Source organism: Narcine bancroftii, chromosome 5 (genome assembly GCF_036971445.1).
Source record: "Narcine bancroftii isolate sNarBan1 chromosome 5, sNarBan1.hap1, whole genome shotgun sequence".
Classification (NCBI taxonomy): domain Eukaryota; kingdom Metazoa; phylum Chordata; class Chondrichthyes; order Torpediniformes; family Narcinidae; genus Narcine; species Narcine bancroftii.
In genome coordinates this window covers 154779793-154796550 of record NC_091473.1, presented here as the reverse complement: position 1 = coordinate 154796550, position 16758 = coordinate 154779793, and the positions used below count along the sequence as shown (strand labels likewise).

The window sequence follows — 16758 nt, the reverse complement described above, 5'->3', positions numbered from 1 at the left end:
TCTAGAAAGCATGGAATGTGGGAGTGATGCAGTCTAGAATGCACTGTCTTTGGGAGTGATGGGGTCTAGAACACTAAAAGAGAATGATGGGGTCTAGAATGCACTGACTGAGGCTGTGATGGGGTCTAGAACACTGACTGAGAGAGTGATGGGGCCTAGAACACTAACACTGACAGAGTGATGGGATCTAGAATGATGAGTAAGGGGGTAATAGGGTTTAGAACACTGAGTGAAGGAGTGATTGGGTCTAGAACACACTGTCTGAGGGAGTGATGGGATCTAATACACTAACTTAGAGAGTGATGGGTCTAGAATGCACTGACGGTGGGAGTGATGGTTTCTAGAATTCACTGACTGAGTGGTTGATGGGGTCTAGAACACACTGACTGAGGGAGTGATGTGGTCTAGAACTCACTGACTGAGTGATCGATGGGATATAGAATGCACTGTCTGAGGGAGTGATGTGATCTAGAAAGCACTGACTGAGGGAGTGTTGTGGTCTAGAATGTTCTGTTTGAGGTTGCGATGGGGTCAAGAACTTATTGACTGAAAGTTGATAGGATATAGAATACACTGGCTGTGGGAGGTATGGTGTCTAGAGCGCACTGACTGAGGGAGTGATGGGGTCTAGAATGCACTTTTGAGTCAGTGATGGGGTCTAGAATGAACTGACTAAGGATGTGATGGGATCAAGAATGCACTGACTGAGAGCGTGAAGTAGTCTAGACCTCACTGACTGAGAGAGTGATGGGTCTAGAATGCACTGACTGAGGGAGTGATGGGGCCTAGAACGAACTGACCAAGGGAGTGATGGGGCCTAGAACGAACTGACCAAGGGAGTGGTGGGGCCTAGAACGAACTGACCAAGGGAGTGATGGGCTCTAGAAAGCACGGACTGTGGGAGTGATGGAGTCTAGAACACTGACTGAGGGAGTGATGTGATCTAGAACACTACCTGAGAGTGTGATAGGTCTAGAACTCGTTTTCTGAAGGAGTGGTGGGTTCTGGAACACACTGACTGGGGGAGTGATGGGATCTAGAATGCACTGATTGAGGGAGTGAAGGCATCTAGAAAACATTGACTGAGGGAGTGGTAGGTTCTGGAACACACTGACTGGGAATGGTGGTGTCTAGAACACATTGACTGAGAGAGTGATGGGGTCTAGAATGAACTGACTAAGGGAGTGATAGAATCTAGAACTCACTGTCTGAGGGATTGGTGGTGCATAGAAAGCACTGACTTTGGGAGTGATGGTGTCTAGAACACACCATCTGAGGTTGCGATGAGGTCTTGAACTCATTGACTGAGGGATTGATGGGATATAGAATTCACTGCCTGTAGGAGTGATGGGGTCTAGAACACAGTCTGAAGGAGTGATGTGGTCTAGAATGCACTGACTGAGGGAATGATGGGGTCTAGAACTCACTGTCTGAGGGTGTGTTGGGGTCTACAACAGTGATTCAGGGAATGATGGAATCTAGAATGCACTGACAGAGGGAGTGATAGGATTTAGAATGAACTGACTAAAGGATTGATGGGGTCTAAAAGCACTGACTGAGGGAGTGAAGGCATCTAGAACACATTGTCTGAGGGAGTTGTGGGTTCTGGAACGCACTGACTGAGGGAGTGATGGAGTGTAAAACACACTGTCTGAGGGAGTGGTGTGTTGTGGAACACACTGACTAAGGGAATGATGTGGTCCAGAACTTGCTGACTAAGGGATTGATGGGATATAGAATGCATTGTCTGAGGGAGTGATGGGATTTAGAATGCACTGACTGAGGGAGTGTTGTGGTCTAGAATGTTCTGTCTGAGTGAGTGACGGGGGTCTAGAACACTGAATGAGGGAGTGATGGGGTATAGAATGCAATGTCTAAGGGACTGATAGAGTCTACAATGGATTTACTGAGGGAATGATGGGGTGTAGGACGCACTGACTGATGGAGGGATGGAGTGCTGGGGTATAGAACGCATTCACTGAGGGTGTGACGGAGTCTAGAAGTCACTGACTGAGGGAGTTATGGGGTCTAGATCTCACTGACTAAGGGTGTGTTGGGGTCTACAACACTGATTCAGGGTTTAATGGACTCCAGAATGCACTGACTGAGTGAGTGATGGGTTCTAGAACAATAACCGAGGGAGTGATTGGGTCTAGAACACACTGACCGAGAGAGCGCTGGGGCTGAGAAGACTGACTGAGAGAGTGATGGGGTCTAGAAAATTGACTGGGAGAGTGATGGGGCCTAGAACAAAATACTGAGAGCAAGGGGGTCTAGAACACTGACTGAGAGAGTGATGGGGCCTAGAACACTGACACTGACTGAGAGTGATGGGATCTAGAATGATGAGTAAGGGGATAATAGGGTTTAGAACACTGAGTGAAGGAGTGATGGGGTCTAGAACATACTGACGGAAGGATTGGTGGTGCATAGAAAGCACTAACTTTGGGAGTGATGGTGTCTAGAATGCACTGACTGAGGGAGTGATGGGGTCTAGAATGCAATGCCTGAGGGAGTGATGGGTTCTAGAACACTAACGGAGAGTGATGGGTCTAGAATGCACTGACTGAGGGAGTGATGGGGTCTAAAACACTAATTTAGAGTGTGATGGGTCTAGAATGCACTGACTGAGAGTAATGGGGTCTAGAATGAACTGCCTGAGGGAGTGATGGGGTCTAGAACACTAATGGAGAGTGATGGGTCTAGAATGCACTGACTGAGGGTGTGTTTGTTTCTAGAATGCACTGTCTGAGGGAGTGGTTAGATTTGGAACACACTGGCTGAGGGAGTGATGGGTCTAGAAAGCACTGACTGTGGGAGTGATAGTGTCTAGAACGCACTGACTGAGGGAGTGATGGGGTCTAGAACGCACTGACTGAGGGAGTGATGGGACCCAGAACGAACCGACTAAGGGCATGATGCGGTCTAGAAAGCACTGACTGAGGGTGTGACAGGGCCTAGAACACTGAATGAGGATGTAATGTGGTCTAGAATGCACTGTCTTCAGGAGTGATGGGGTCTCAAACACTAACTTAGAGAGTGATGGGTCTAGAATGCACTGACTGAGGGAGTGATGGGGTCTAAACACTAACTTAGAGTGTGATGGGTCTAGAATGCACTGAGGGAGTGATGGGGTCTAAACACTAACTTAGAGAATGATGGGTCTAGAATGCATTGACTGAGGGAGTGATGGGGTCTAGAATGCAATGACCGAGGGAGTGATGGGTTCTAGAACACTCTCTTTGAGGGTGTGACAGGTCCTAGAATTCACTGTCTGAGGGAGTGATGGGATCTAGAACACACTGAGGGAGTTTTTGGTTCACGCCCTTTCTGAGGGAGTGATTTGGTGTAGAACTGAAGTGAGTAGTGATGGGGTCTAGAATGCAATGTCTGAGGGAGTGATGGGCTCTAGAATACTGACTGAGGTAGTGATGAGGTCTATAACATTGACTGAGGGAATGATAGGGTCTAGAACATTGACTGAGGTAGTGATGGGGTCTAGAACACACTGACTGATGGTGATGTCTAGCACTGTTGTTCCTGAGGGAAGGATAGAGACAAAACCAGCACCAGACTCTATAGATTTTGATAATTCCAATTCCCTGATTGATGTGCTGGGTAATGGAACTAGGTTGGAAGATCACGAAGGCAAGTACTGGCCTGATGGGCCGATAGTCTGGTTTTTGTGCTGTCTGAAGCTGCGATATTCTTCAGAGGCGTCCACATCAGACTGGGCGACTGCTTGGTTGAGTCCATCACTACCTGGTACCACCAATGCCCCATCGAAACCAGGGTCAGTCTAAATGTAAACCTGAGCAACATCACATTCTCCCCAGACTCCTTCAGCCCCAACAACATGAGCACAGCATTTTCCAGTATGTTACTCTATCAGTATCGGTGTACTTTCCCCACCTGTGTGGCTGCATCAAGTCAGAATTTTGTGCATCTGTACAATGTACAATAAACTGTCGTAACATCACCTCTTTTTGGGGAACAGCACCTCATCTTTTGACTGGGCCCCCTCCAACCAGATGGTATTAACATCAACTTCTCTGCCTTTCACTAAAACCACCCCCCCTCACTTCCAACCCGTCACCTTCCCCCAGTTCTGTCTCTCCCTTCCCCACAGACATGATTAATTCTCACCTCTCTCCTTATCATATCCAATTAAGACCTTTTGTGGATCTGGATTCCTTCCCCAGCCAATATTGTCTGAATTCTGAGACTTCCTGCTTCTCACTCATTCTGCTTCTTCCTTGAAGAAGGGCTCAGGCCTGAAACATTGGCAATATATCTTTGTCTCCTGTAGACAGTGGTAGACTGGCTGAGTTCCTACAGCATTTCAGTGTTTTTACACCCCCCCCCCCACCCCCTCTACTCACTTTCTTGGATCCCCTCTCTCCTTATGTGCTCCCATCTCACTTCTCCCACTAACCTTGTCACACCCCCCAGTCCCGTGTCTCTTCCTCTACCCACCCCTCCACCTCCCCCACTCTATCCTGCCCAGCCCCCTCCATCTCTCTCCATGGATTCTACCTGACTCACTGTCTCTCTCCAAGCCTCTCTCTTTGTTCCCTCAATTTCAGCCAGTCCGTAATGTTGTGTTCCAGTCCCTGTGAGGTTCCTCCACACCAAGGTCTAAATGATCACTCATTAGTGGATAACTATGCCTCCTCATTGATCTCCATCCTTGAGCCAGATCCTGGCGGTCCCTCTGCGTCCTCATGCACTGCTCGGCCTGCTGAGTTGCTGCCCCAGATTCCAGCCTCTCTGCTTTGTCCAGGAGTGACAGGGATGAGATATGTGGGATTTGCTGCGGGCGGGGTGGAGCGGTGCTGAGGGCAGAGCATGTTAACCAAGACTATTACCAACACATCCAGGCACCATTCCCAGCACCACCCCACCTCTCTCTTCCCCATACATCCAACTGCCTCGGGACTTCATTCTGACCTGAGCCCTCTGGGTGGGGGAGTTGGGGAAGAGAATGCCACTGGCTCACCCTCTCCAGGTGAAGAAATATCTTTTGAGTGAAACAGCCTCCTTCTTGAATCCCAGAAGAGGTTTTAATAATTCAATGAATATCTTGTTCTTCCAGAGAACACAGAACTGGAACAAAGGAGTGGGAAGGGAGGGAGTGGGATGAGGGGAGTTGGGGAAGGGGAGAGGGAGGGAGTGGGAAGAGGGGGAGTTGGGGAAGGGGAGAAGGAGGCAGTGAGGAGGAAGGGGAATGGGGAAAGAGATTGGGATGAGGCAGAGGGGAGGAGGGGGAGTGGTGGGAGCTGGAGTGGGCCGAGGAGAGAATGGGATGAGAGGGATGTGGAGGAGGGGATTTACACACTGTACCATCTCTGTGACAATAACCCTCTCTCTCGGATCTGCAGGGGCCACAAGGAGAACCGGGCCCTGCAGGACAGCAGGGAATCCCAGGGCCCCAGGTGAGTGTGGGCTTGTGGAGAGACAGGATTGGGAGGGGGGAGTTGATTTGATGAGGCGGGAGACTGAATGTGATGTTGGGAGGGGCTTGAGTGATTGATTGAGTGATGTTGAGGTGGTTTGAGGGAGGGCTGGGGATGGGTGAAGGGCCAGGGTTGGCGAGGAGGGGTTCAGGGAGACTGAGGGGTCAGAGTCGGGAGGGGTCAATGGTCAGAGTTCAGGGAGGAGAGAGGGGAGATTGATGGGGTGGTGCGTTGAGGTCGGGTTGGTTGTCCTGAAGTGTGGGAGTGAGAGGTAGGATGGCATTGGGTGGAAGTAAAGGGGGTGTGGATGGAGGGAGGGTAGGGGACAGGGGCTGCCTTGCTCCCTCCTCCTTACACCCACGCATCCCTCCTCCATCCCTCGTTCCTCCCTCATTCCACCTCCTTACAATCCCATCCCCCTTCCTCCCTGCCCCATCCTTCCCTCCCTCCCTCCCTCCCTCCCTCCCTCCCTCCCAGTGACAGAACAGTGGGTTGCATGGCCAAATACCTGTCCCCACCTGCACCTAGGCCAGTTCTCAGTGACCCATCTGTCTCTCCCTTCACCAGGGTCTCCCTGGACCTCAAGGCACGATTGGACCACCTGGTGCCAAGGTAAGTGTGACGTCGCCCATCACTGCTTCCAGAAGGTGAGCACAGGCCAGGTTTCGGGATGTTTTCTAACACCTTCTGCTGACGTTCTTCCCACAGGGTCCTCAGGGCAAAGCTGGCCTGGCAGGTCTGCGTGGAGCTGATGGAGCACCGGTGAGTGAGGTCTCCTTCCTGGAGGAATGTTGCAGGCAGCAGCCTGCTGGCTCTGATCATCACTGCAGAGCAAAGGCTGGGGGAACCATCCCCAGAGGACGTGGGTTAATGGTGAAAGGGGAAGACTATAGGGGGAACATGAGAGGTACCTTCGTCACATAGAGAGTGGTGGGAGTGTGGAACAAGCTGAGGTGGTGGATAAGAGCTCGATTTTAACATTTAAAAAGAATTTGGGCTGGGATGTGGATGGGAGAAGGATGGAGGACTATGGACTGGGTACAGGTCAGTGGAACTAGGGAGAATAATAGTCTGGCACAGACTAGATGGGGCGAAGTGGTCTGTTTCTGTGCTGTAATGTTCTGTGGTTCTATAGGTTTAAGTGAACTGCTGATGCCCTGGGGGTATGGATAACGGGAAGGCCAACACCATAACAAGTGGGGCCCAAGGGAGGAACAGAGGAACCTTGGTATCTGAGGGTCCTTCAGGTGACAGCCCAAGTATCAGGGTGGTGAAGAAGACATGTGGGGTTTGCCAGGGCTTGGAGAATAAGAGCAGGGAATTTATGGTGCAACTTGATAAAATTTCAGTGAGCACACTGCTGGAGTACTGATGCATTTTGGGGGTAGAATGGAGAGACCCAGGAGTACAGGGACAGAGTTCTCGTAAAATGATGATATGATTAGGCAGGGTGGTGAAGAGACCATCTGGATTTCATTAGCTGAGGGACTCAGTATACAAGCTGAGATGTTCTGTTTATTGGACTGCACTCAGAGAACTGTGTACAGTTCTAGTCACCAACCATGGGCAAGGTGCAAAGAAATTCACTAGGATTTGTGGGCATGAGTTACAAGGAGAGATCATACAGGCTGAATGTTCCCCTGGATCAAAGGAGGTTGAGATTATGGAAGGCATCAATCGGGACAATAGCTAGAGTCTGCTTGCCATGGTAGGGTGTCTAAAACTAGAGGGCATAGGCTAAGGAGAGAGGGAGGAGGTTGAAGGGGAATCTGAGGGGTAACTTGTTCACACAAAGGGTAGTTGGTGTCTGGAATGAGCTACCAGAGGAGATAAGAGGAATGGTCAGTAACAACATTGAAGGGTCATCTGGACAGGTCCTTGAATGTACAGGGCACCAAGGGTATCAAATGAATTTTTTTTCTGAATTTGGCCACAGGTTTTTTTCTTTGGTTTTTTCGCCTCCCCCAGGAGCCACATTACCAGCATAGTAGAGCAGAGAGTGACAGTAAATCTAAAAGGAGAAGCGGCAATAGATAGAAAGGAGTGGAGAAAGAGAGAGAGGGACAGAACTAGAGAGAGACAGAGGAGAGAGAGGGAGTGAGTGTTGGGTACAGCAGCCAAGGCAGGGGAAAGCTCCTCTGGATGAACCGGATCATTCAAGAGGCAGAGGGGGTGATCGACAAGAGTTGCAGGGGCACAGTCACACCTGGGCGGCAGGAGAAGGGTAGACGGGTGACAGTCAGGAGAGGGAAAGGGTCCAGACAAGCAATGCAGGGCACCCTTGTGACTGCGACCCTCAATAACAAGTATACTGTTTTGCATACTTTTGGGGTGATGACCTACCAGGCGCAAGCCACAGAGATCAGGTCTCTGGAACAGAGTCCAGTCCTGTGGATAAGAAGAGGAGAAGAGCTGAGCTGTAGTGATAGGGAATTCCTCATTAAGGGGGACAGATGAGAGGCTCTGTGGAAGGGATCGAGTATCCCGAATGGTCTGTTGCCTCCCTGGTGCCAGGGTCTGAGATATCTCAGATCTAGTTCATGGAGTTTTCAAGAGGGAGGGTGAGCAGTCAGATGTGGTGGTCCATGTAGGGACCAATGGTTATTGGTTAGGAAGGGTGAGGAGGTGATGTAAGGACAGTTCCACAAGTTAGGCGCTTGGATGATAGGATCCCAAGGTAGTGATCTCAGGATTGCTTCCTGTGCTATGTGCTACTGAGGTTAGAAATAGGAGGATAATGCAGCTTAACACATGGTAAAGACATGGTGCAGGAGGGAGGGCTTCAGATTCCTGGATCATTTGGCTCTTCTAGGGAAGGTGGGACCTGCTCCAACAGGATAGTTTGCATCTGAACTGGAGGGGACTAATATCTTTGTGGGAAAGTTTGCTGGTGCTGCTCTGGTGGGTTTAAACTAGATTTGCAGGGGGAGGGGAAACCAGAGTGCCAGAGCAGATGGAGGAGGGAAAAATTGATGTGAAAATTGCATGCACCATTAGAAGTCACTGGGTTGTACATGGTGGAAATGTTCTCAGGTGAATCTATTTCAATGCAAGGAGTGTTGTAGGAAAAGAAGATGAGCTTAGAGAGTGAGTTGACATGTGGAATTATGACATTGTGGCCATTATTTAAACTTGGATGCAGGAGGGGCAGGACTGGCAGCTCAATGTTCTGGGCTTCATTGCTTCAGATGCGGTAGAATGGGGTTGGGGGGGGTAATGTAAGGGGGAGGAGTGGCATTGCTCATCAGGGAAAATATCACAGCTGTGCTCGGGCAGGACAGACCAGAGGGCTCGTCTCCTGAGGCTATATAGGTGGAACTGAGGAACTGGAAAAAAAATGACCACACTCATCGGGCTGTATTCTTCTTTGGCTTGGCTTCGCGGATGAAAATTTATGGAGGGGTAATGTCCACGTCACCTGCAGGCTCGTTTGTAGCTGACAAGTCCGATGCAGGACAGGCAGACACGGTTGCAGCGGTTCCAAGGGAAAATTGGTTGGTTGGGGTTGGGTGTTGGGTTTTTCCTCCTTTGTCTTTTGTCAGTGAGGTGGGCTCTGCGGTCTTCTTCAAAGGAGGTTTCTGCCCGCCGAACTGTGAGGCGCCAAGATGCACGTTTGAGGCAATATCAGCCCACTGGCGGTGGTCAATGTGACAGGCACCAAGAGATTTTTTTAGACAGTCCTTGTACCTCTTCTTTAGTGCACCTCTGACATGGTGGCCAGTGGAGAGATCGCCATAGAACACGATCTTGGGAAGGCGATGGTCCTCCATTCTGGAGCCGTGACCTACCCAGGGCAGGGTTGGATCTTCAGCAGCGTGGATTCGATGCTGTCGGCCTCTGCCATCTCGAGTACTTCGATGTTAGGGATGAAGTCGCTCCAATGAATGTTGAGGATGGAGCGGAGACAACGCTGGTGGAAGCGTTCTAGGAGCCGTAGGTGATGCCGGTAGAGGACCCATGATTCGGAGCCGAACAGGAGTGTGGGTATGACAACAGCTCTGTATACGCTAATCTTTGTGAGGTTTTTCAGTTGGTTGTTTTTCCAGACATTTTTGTGTAGTCTTCCAAAGGCGCTATTTGCCTTGGTGAGTCTGTTGTCTATCTCGTTGTTGATCCTTGCATCCGATGAAATGGTGCAGCCGAGATAGGTAAATTGGTTGACCGTTTTGAGTTTTGTGTGCCCGATGGAGATGTGGGGGGGCTGGTAGTCATGGTGGGGAGCTGGCTGATGGAGGACCTCAGTTTTCTTCAGGCTGACTTCCAGGCCAAACATTTTGGCAGTTTCCGCAAAACAGGGCGTCAAGTGCTGAAGAGCTGGCTCTGAATGGGCAACTAAAGAGGCATCGTCTGCAAAGAGTAGTTCGCGGACAAGTTGCTCTTGTGTCTTGGTGTGAGCTTGCAGGCGCCTCAGATTGAAGGGACTGCCATCTGTGCAGTACCGGATGTAAACAACGCCTTCATTGTTGAGGTCTTTCATGGCTTGTTTCAGCATCATGCTGAAGAAGATTGAAAAGAGGGTTGGTGCAAGAACACAGCCTTGCTTCACGCCATTGTTAATGGAGAAGGGTTCAGAGAGCGCATTGCTGTATCTGACCCGACCTTGTAGGTTTTTGTGCAGTTGGATAACCATGTTGAGGAACTGTGGGGGACATCCAATGCGCTCTAGTATTTGCCAAAGCCCTTTCCTGCTCACGGTGTCGAAGGCTTTGGTGAGGTCAACAAAGGTGATGTAGAGTCCTTTGTTTTGTTCTCTGCACTTTCCTTGGAGCTGTCTGAGGGCAAAGACCATGTCAGTAGCTCCTTTGTTTGCGCGAAAGCCGCACTGTGATTCTGGGAGAACATTTTCGGCGACACTAGGTATTATTCTATTTTGGAGAATCCTAGCGAAGATTTTGCCTGCAATGAAGAGCAGCGTGATTCCCCTGTAGTTTGAGCAGTCTGATTTCTCGCCTTTGTTTTTGTACAGGGTGATGATGATGGCATCACGAAGGTCTTGAGGCAGCTTTCCTTGGTCCCAGCAGAGATTGAAAAACTCATGCAATTTGGCTGTATTATAGACTGTCAAATAGTCAACGAGAATTGGAGGAGCAAATCTGTAGAGAGATAGCAAACAGCTGCAGGAAACACAAGGTTGTGATAGTCGGGGATTTTAATTTTCCAAATATTGACTGGGACTCCCACACTGTAAAAGGGCTGGAATACTTGGAGTTTGTCAAATGTGTTCAGGAAAGTTTTCTAAATCAATAGATAGAGGTTCCAACTAGAGAGAGTGCAAAACTGGATCTCCTATTAGGGAACGAGACAGGACAGGTGACATGTTTGTGTTCAGTGATCATTAGTTTCAAGTTAATTATGGAGAAGGATGGGTCTGGGCCTCGGGTTGAGATTCTAAATTGGAGAAAGGCCAATTTTGAGGAAATGAGAAAGGATCTAAAATGTGTGGATTGGGAGAAGTTGTTTTCAGGCAAGGATGTGTGAGGAAAGTGGAGGACCTTCAAAGGGGAAATTTTGAGAGAACAGAGTTTGTATGTTCCTGTCAGGATTAAGGGCAAGGTTAGCAGACAGAGGAACCTTGGTTTTTGAGGGTTATTGGAGATCTGGTTTGAAAGAAGAGAGAGGTGTATAACAGGTAAAGGGAACATGGAGCAAATGAGGTACTTGAGGAGTATAAAAAATGCAAGAAAAACCTGAAAAAGAAATCAGGAGGGTAAAGAAGACACGAGGTTGCTTTGGCAGAGAATGTGAAAGAAAATCCTCAGGGTTTCTACAGTTAGATTAAGAGCAAAAGGATAGTAAGGGACAAAATTGATCCCCTTGAAGATCAGAGTGGTCGGCTTTGTATGGAGCCAAAAGAGATGGGGGAGATTGTAATTTTTTTTTCATCAGTATTCACTCAGGAAACAGGCACAGAGTCGTGGGAAGTAAGGAAGACAAGTAGTGAGAATGTGGAACCTGTACAGATTAAAGAGGAGGAAGTGCTTGCTGTCTGAAAGCAAATAAGGGTGGATAAATCCCCAGGGCTTGACAAGATATTCCCTCGGGTCTTGAGGGAAGCTGGTGTAGAAATTGCAAGGGATCTGGCAGAAATATTTAAAATGTCTTTATCCATGGGTGAGGTGCCGGAGGATTGGAGGGTAGCTCACATTGTTCCATTGTTTAAAATAGGCTCCAAAAATAACCCTGCAAATTATCAGCCTGTGAGCCTGACGTCAGTAGTAGATAAATTATTGGAAGGTGTTCTGAGAGATCGGATGTACAATTATTTGGATAGTCAGGGACTGATTATGGATAGTCAACAAGGCTTTGTGCATGGTGGGTCATGTTTAACTAATTTTATAGTGTTTTTCGAGGAGGTTACCAGGAAAGTTGATGAAGGAAAGGCTGTGGATGTTGTCTACATGGACTTTAGTAAGGACTTTGACAAGGTCCCACATGGGAGGTTAGTCAGGAAGATTCAGACACGAGGTATTCATGGTGAATAGTGAACTGGATTCGACGATCGCTGGACAGGAGAAGCCAGAGAGTAGTGGTGGATGATGCTTCTCAAACTGGAGGCCTGTGACTAGTGTGGCTCAGGGATCGGTGCTGGGACCATTGTTGTTTGTTGTCTATATCAATGATCTGGATGATAATGTGGTAAATTGGATCAGCAAGTTTATAGATGACTCTAAGATTGGACGTCTTGTGGACAGTGAAGGAGGTTTTCAAAGCTGCAGAGGGAACTGGAGCAGCTGGAAAACGGGCTGCAAAATGGGAGATGGAATTTAATGGAGACAAGTGTGAGGTGTTGCATTTTGGAAGGACAAACCAAGAAAGGACGTACACGGTAAATGGTCAGGCACTGAGGAGTGCGGGAGAACAGAGGGACCGGGGAATACACAATTCCCTGAAAGTGGCATCACAGGTGGATAGGGTTTTCGCATATTGGCCTTCATAAATCACAGTATTGAGTACAAGAGATGGGTTGTTACGGTAAAGTTGTATAAGACATTGGTGAGGCAAAATTTGGAGTATTGTGTGCAGTTTTGGTCACCAAACTACAGGAAGGATATCAGTAAGATATAAAGAGTGCACAGAAGATTTACTAGGATGTTGCCCGGACTTCAGGAACTGAGTTACAGGGAAAGGTTAAACAGGTTAGGACTTTATTCCCTGGAGTGTAGAAGAATGAGGGGAGAATTGATCGAGGGATTTAAAATTATGAGGGGGACAGACAGAGTAAATGTAGGTAGGCTTTTTCCACTGAGGGTGGGCAAGATACAAACCAGAGGACATGGGTTAAGAGTGAAAGGGGAAAAGTTTAGGGGAACATGAGGGGAAAGTTCTTCACATAGAGAGTGGTGGGAGTGTGGAACGAGCTGCCAGCTGAAGTGGTGAATGTGGGCTCAATTATAACATTTAAGAATTTGGACAGGTACATGGATGGGAGAGGTATGGAGAACTATGGACTGAGTGCAGGTCAGTGGGACTAGGTAAGAAAAAGTGGTTCGGCACAGAGTAGAAGGGCCAAAGTAGACTGTTTCTGTGCTGTGATTTTTCTATGGATCTATGATATGGAGGCAAGTGGGATTACTCTTGATAGACATGCTGGTTAGCATAGAAATGGTGGGCCGGTAGGCCTGTTTCTGTGCTGAATAACTTTGAAACTATGACCTCCTCTGACACCTCAGTCTATGTAACCACCACTCCTCTGTGCGGAAAAGCTGGCCACATAAAATCTCCTTCAAATTTCTCCCCTCTCAGCCTATCCTGTTCCCCATTTCTGACATTCCTATCTATGTACCTCATAATTTTACAAACCTCCATAAGGTTACGCCTCAACCTCTTACATCCAGTGAGAATAAACCCAGCCTCTCCAATCTCTCCTTACATCAACATCCTGGTGACTCTCTTCTACGTGCTCTCTATCACTACCACACCCTTCCTGCAGTGTGAAGACCAGAACTGTCCACAGACCTCTGAGTGCAGCCTGACCAATATTTTGTCAAGCTGCAACATGATGGTCCAGCTCTTACACCCCCTTGGCATGTGAATAGGAACACAAACACACCTTCTTCACTACCCTATCCACCTGTGTCCCACTTTCACAGAGCTCTGGACTTGCACCCCAAAGATCCCTTTGTACTTCAACACTCCTGAGGTCCCTGGCATTTCCTGAAAGGGTCCTGTTACTGTTTGATGTCCTGTACTTGTCTGCATTACAGACAGCCCGGTTAGTGTAGCAGTTAGCGCATCACTATCACAGCGCCAGCGATTGGGACCGGGGTTCAAGTCCCATGCTGTCTGTAAAGAGTTTGTACATTCTCCCCGTGATTGTGTGGGTTGTTTTTTGCTTGGGGGAGTTCCAGTTTCCTCCCACCCTCCAAAATGAACCAGGAATGTAGGTCATTTGGGTGTGATTGGGCAGCTCGGGCTCGTGCACCAAAAGGGCCTATTACCGTGCTGTATGTCAAAATTTAAATTAAACTTTAAAAAAATGAACTTCCATCTGTCACTGGTCTGCTCAGATTTCCATCTGATCTGTCCCACTCTATATTTTCACAAACTTCTTCCACTCTACCAGTCCTTGTGTCGTCAGAAAACTCACTAATCAGCCCACTGACCTTCTCAGAGGTCCTCTCAACAAATGGCAATGGTCCCAGCACTGATCCTTGAGTGCACCGCTGGTCACAGACCTCCAGTTGTAAAGTACCCATACACCACGACCCCTGCCGACAGGCACCAGAACAATTTGATCCACCTATTACTTTTCAGCTTCTTTCTTTACTTCCCCCTCACTCCTGTATCCACCTCCTGCCTGCTCACCCTTGCCGTTCCCCCTTCCCCTCATTTCCCCCCCCTCCCCAACTTTATTTAGGTCTGTTTGTCCACATTCCTGACGAAGTGCTCAGATCAAAAATGTAAACTATCTTTCATGTGAAAGTTACCCATGGAGTTTCTCCAGCACGTTTGTGGAGTGAACGAGACCCTGACATCTGTAGACTACCTGTTTGCCTGTATTTTCTCTTATTGAGATGCGAATCCTTCCCTTAACCCTGACAGCAAGAATGCCACAATTCCACATGCTGATGCACTCTCCCAGCCCATCCCAATTACCCGTCAGACTCTGGGCATTTCGTGACTGCAGCTGTGCTCTGGGACAGCTCATGTTTTTCCTTCTGTCTCTGCTGGGCTGCTCTATCTTCCTTCCTCCACACATTCACCTGCAGCCATTGCATCAAGTGTCCCAACAATGCCTTGAATCGACAAGGAAGAGAAAGCCATGGCTCAAATGGGATTAGTGTGGCAGGCAGGGATGGTAGCTGATACCTAATGGGTTGAATGGTTAGCTTCTGAGTCGACTGTTGTGTAAGATCATTTTGAGACCAGCCAACACTTCATCCGTATTATGTCTTTTCCAGGGACACCCAGGTAAAGAAGGTCCCCCTGGGGAGAAAGGTGCTCAGGTAACGTTATCTCCAGTTCACTTCCCTCTGCCCCAGCGTCAACCCTGCCACACAAGTCGTCTCCACTAATATCCTCCACCTTCATTTCAGGGAGCATCTGGTGCGCAGGGTCCGATCGGATACCCCGGGCCCAGGGGGGTGAAGGTAAGTCTGCACACAGTTTCCAGCTTTTGTTTGCAGCTGACCGCTCTGTCCCTGTCCCACTAACTGTTATGTGTCTTGGACAGGGTGCTGATGGAGTCCGTGGTCTAAAAGGCGGGAAAGGAGAAAAGGTAAACATGCAATAAACATTTTCACAGTCTTCACCGTCTGAGAGCGATAGAGAGGAGGATTTCTGAGGGAAGGAGGGGGCTTCTGAGGGAGGAAGGGGGCTTCCCTGGGAAGGAGGGGGCTTCTGAAGCAGGGAGGGGAGCTTCTGAGGGAGGGAGAGGTGCTTCTGCATGAAGAAGGGGGTCTTCCAAAGAAGAGAGGAGGTTTCTGAAGGGGGGTCTTCTGAGGGAGGAAGAGGGGCTTCTGAGGGAGGGAGGGGGATTCTGAGGGAGGGAGGAGGTGTAGCAGGAGGGAGAGGTGCTTCTGAAGGAGGGAGAGGGAGCTGAGGGATGGAGAGGGTGCTGAGGAAGGAAGGGGCTTCTCGGGGAGATTCTGAGAGAGGAATGGGCTTCTGAGGGAGGGTGGGTGGCTTCTGAGGGAGGGAAGGGACTTTTGAGGGAGGGTGGATGGCTTCTGAGGGAGGGAAGGGACTTCTGAGGGAGGGTGGATGGCTTCTGAGGGAGGAGGGGACTTCTGAAGGAGGGAGTGGGGTTCCGAGGAAGGGTCTTTGAGGAAGGAAGGGGATGCCAATGGAAGGTTCCAATAGATCATGACAGAGAGAAGATGTGGACATTTCCACCGGTAAGAGTCCTGAACGAAGGGCACAGTTACAGGACTGAGATGGGGGAGGTCAGCTGTTTAAAACTATGTAGGAATCTACTCACGTAGGGAGGGGGATCTTTGGAAATCTCTATCTGGGAAATTATGGAGACTGGATCACTGGGGGAATTAAAGAGGAGGGGTGAGGAGACTGGATCACAGTGGATTTAAAGAGGAGGGGTGTGGAAACTGGATCAATTGGGGTTTAAAGAGGAGGGGTGTAGAGCCTGGATCATGCGGGGAATTAAAGGGGAGGGGTGAAGAGACGGAATCATGGAGGAATTAAAGAGGAGGGGTGTGTAGACTGGATCACGGGAGGATTTAAAGAGGAAGGGTGTGGAGACTGGATCACAGGGGAAATTAAAGAGGGGTGTGGATACTGGATCACGGAGTTTAAAGAGAGAGGTGTGGAGACGATCACAGGGGATTTAACAAGGAGGTGTGTGGAGACGATCACAGGGGATTTAAAGAGGAGGGGTGTGGAGACGAACATGGGGGAATAAAAGAGGATGGGTGAGGAGACTGGATCACGGGGAATTAAGGAGGAGGGGTGTGGAGACTGGATTACAGGGGAATTAAAGAGGAGGGGTGTTGAGACTGGATTACAGGGGAATTAAAGAGGAGGGGTGTTGAGATTGGATCACGGGGCATTTAAAGAGGAGGGGTGTGGAGACTGGATGACTGTGGATTTAAAGAGGAGGGGTGTGGAGACTGGATCATGGGGGGATTTAAAGAGGAGGGGTGTTGAGACTGGATTACAGGGGAATTAAAGAGGAGGGGTGTTGAGATTGGATCACGGGGCATTTAAAGAGGAGGGGTGTGGAGACTGGATGACTGGGGATTTAAAGAGGAGGGGAGTGGAGACTGGATCATGGGGGGATTTAAAGAGGAGGGGTGTGGAGACTGGATGACTGGGGATTTAAAGAGGAGGGGTGTGGAGACTGGAT

At 49.1% G+C, this 16758-nt stretch overlaps 1 protein-coding gene across 5 annotated transcripts in view; it reads left to right on the top strand.

Annotated features, from left to right (window-relative positions):
• Positions 1-16758, top strand: part of col11a1a (collagen, type XI, alpha 1a) — a 376434-nt gene that overhangs the window by 189297 nt on the left and 170379 nt on the right. For all 5 annotated transcript variants that reach the window (XM_069939457.1, XM_069939458.1, XM_069939456.1 and 2 more), the window contains 6 exons: positions 5382-5435; positions 6024-6068; positions 6165-6218; positions 14858-14902; positions 14993-15046; positions 15130-15174. In XM_069939457.1, coding sequence (XP_069795558.1) covers positions 5382-5435; positions 6024-6068; positions 6165-6218; positions 14858-14902; positions 14993-15046; positions 15130-15174 — 297 coding nt within the window. The remainder of the gene's footprint in view (positions 1-5381; positions 5436-6023; positions 6069-6164; positions 6219-14857; positions 14903-14992; positions 15047-15129; positions 15175-16758) is intronic.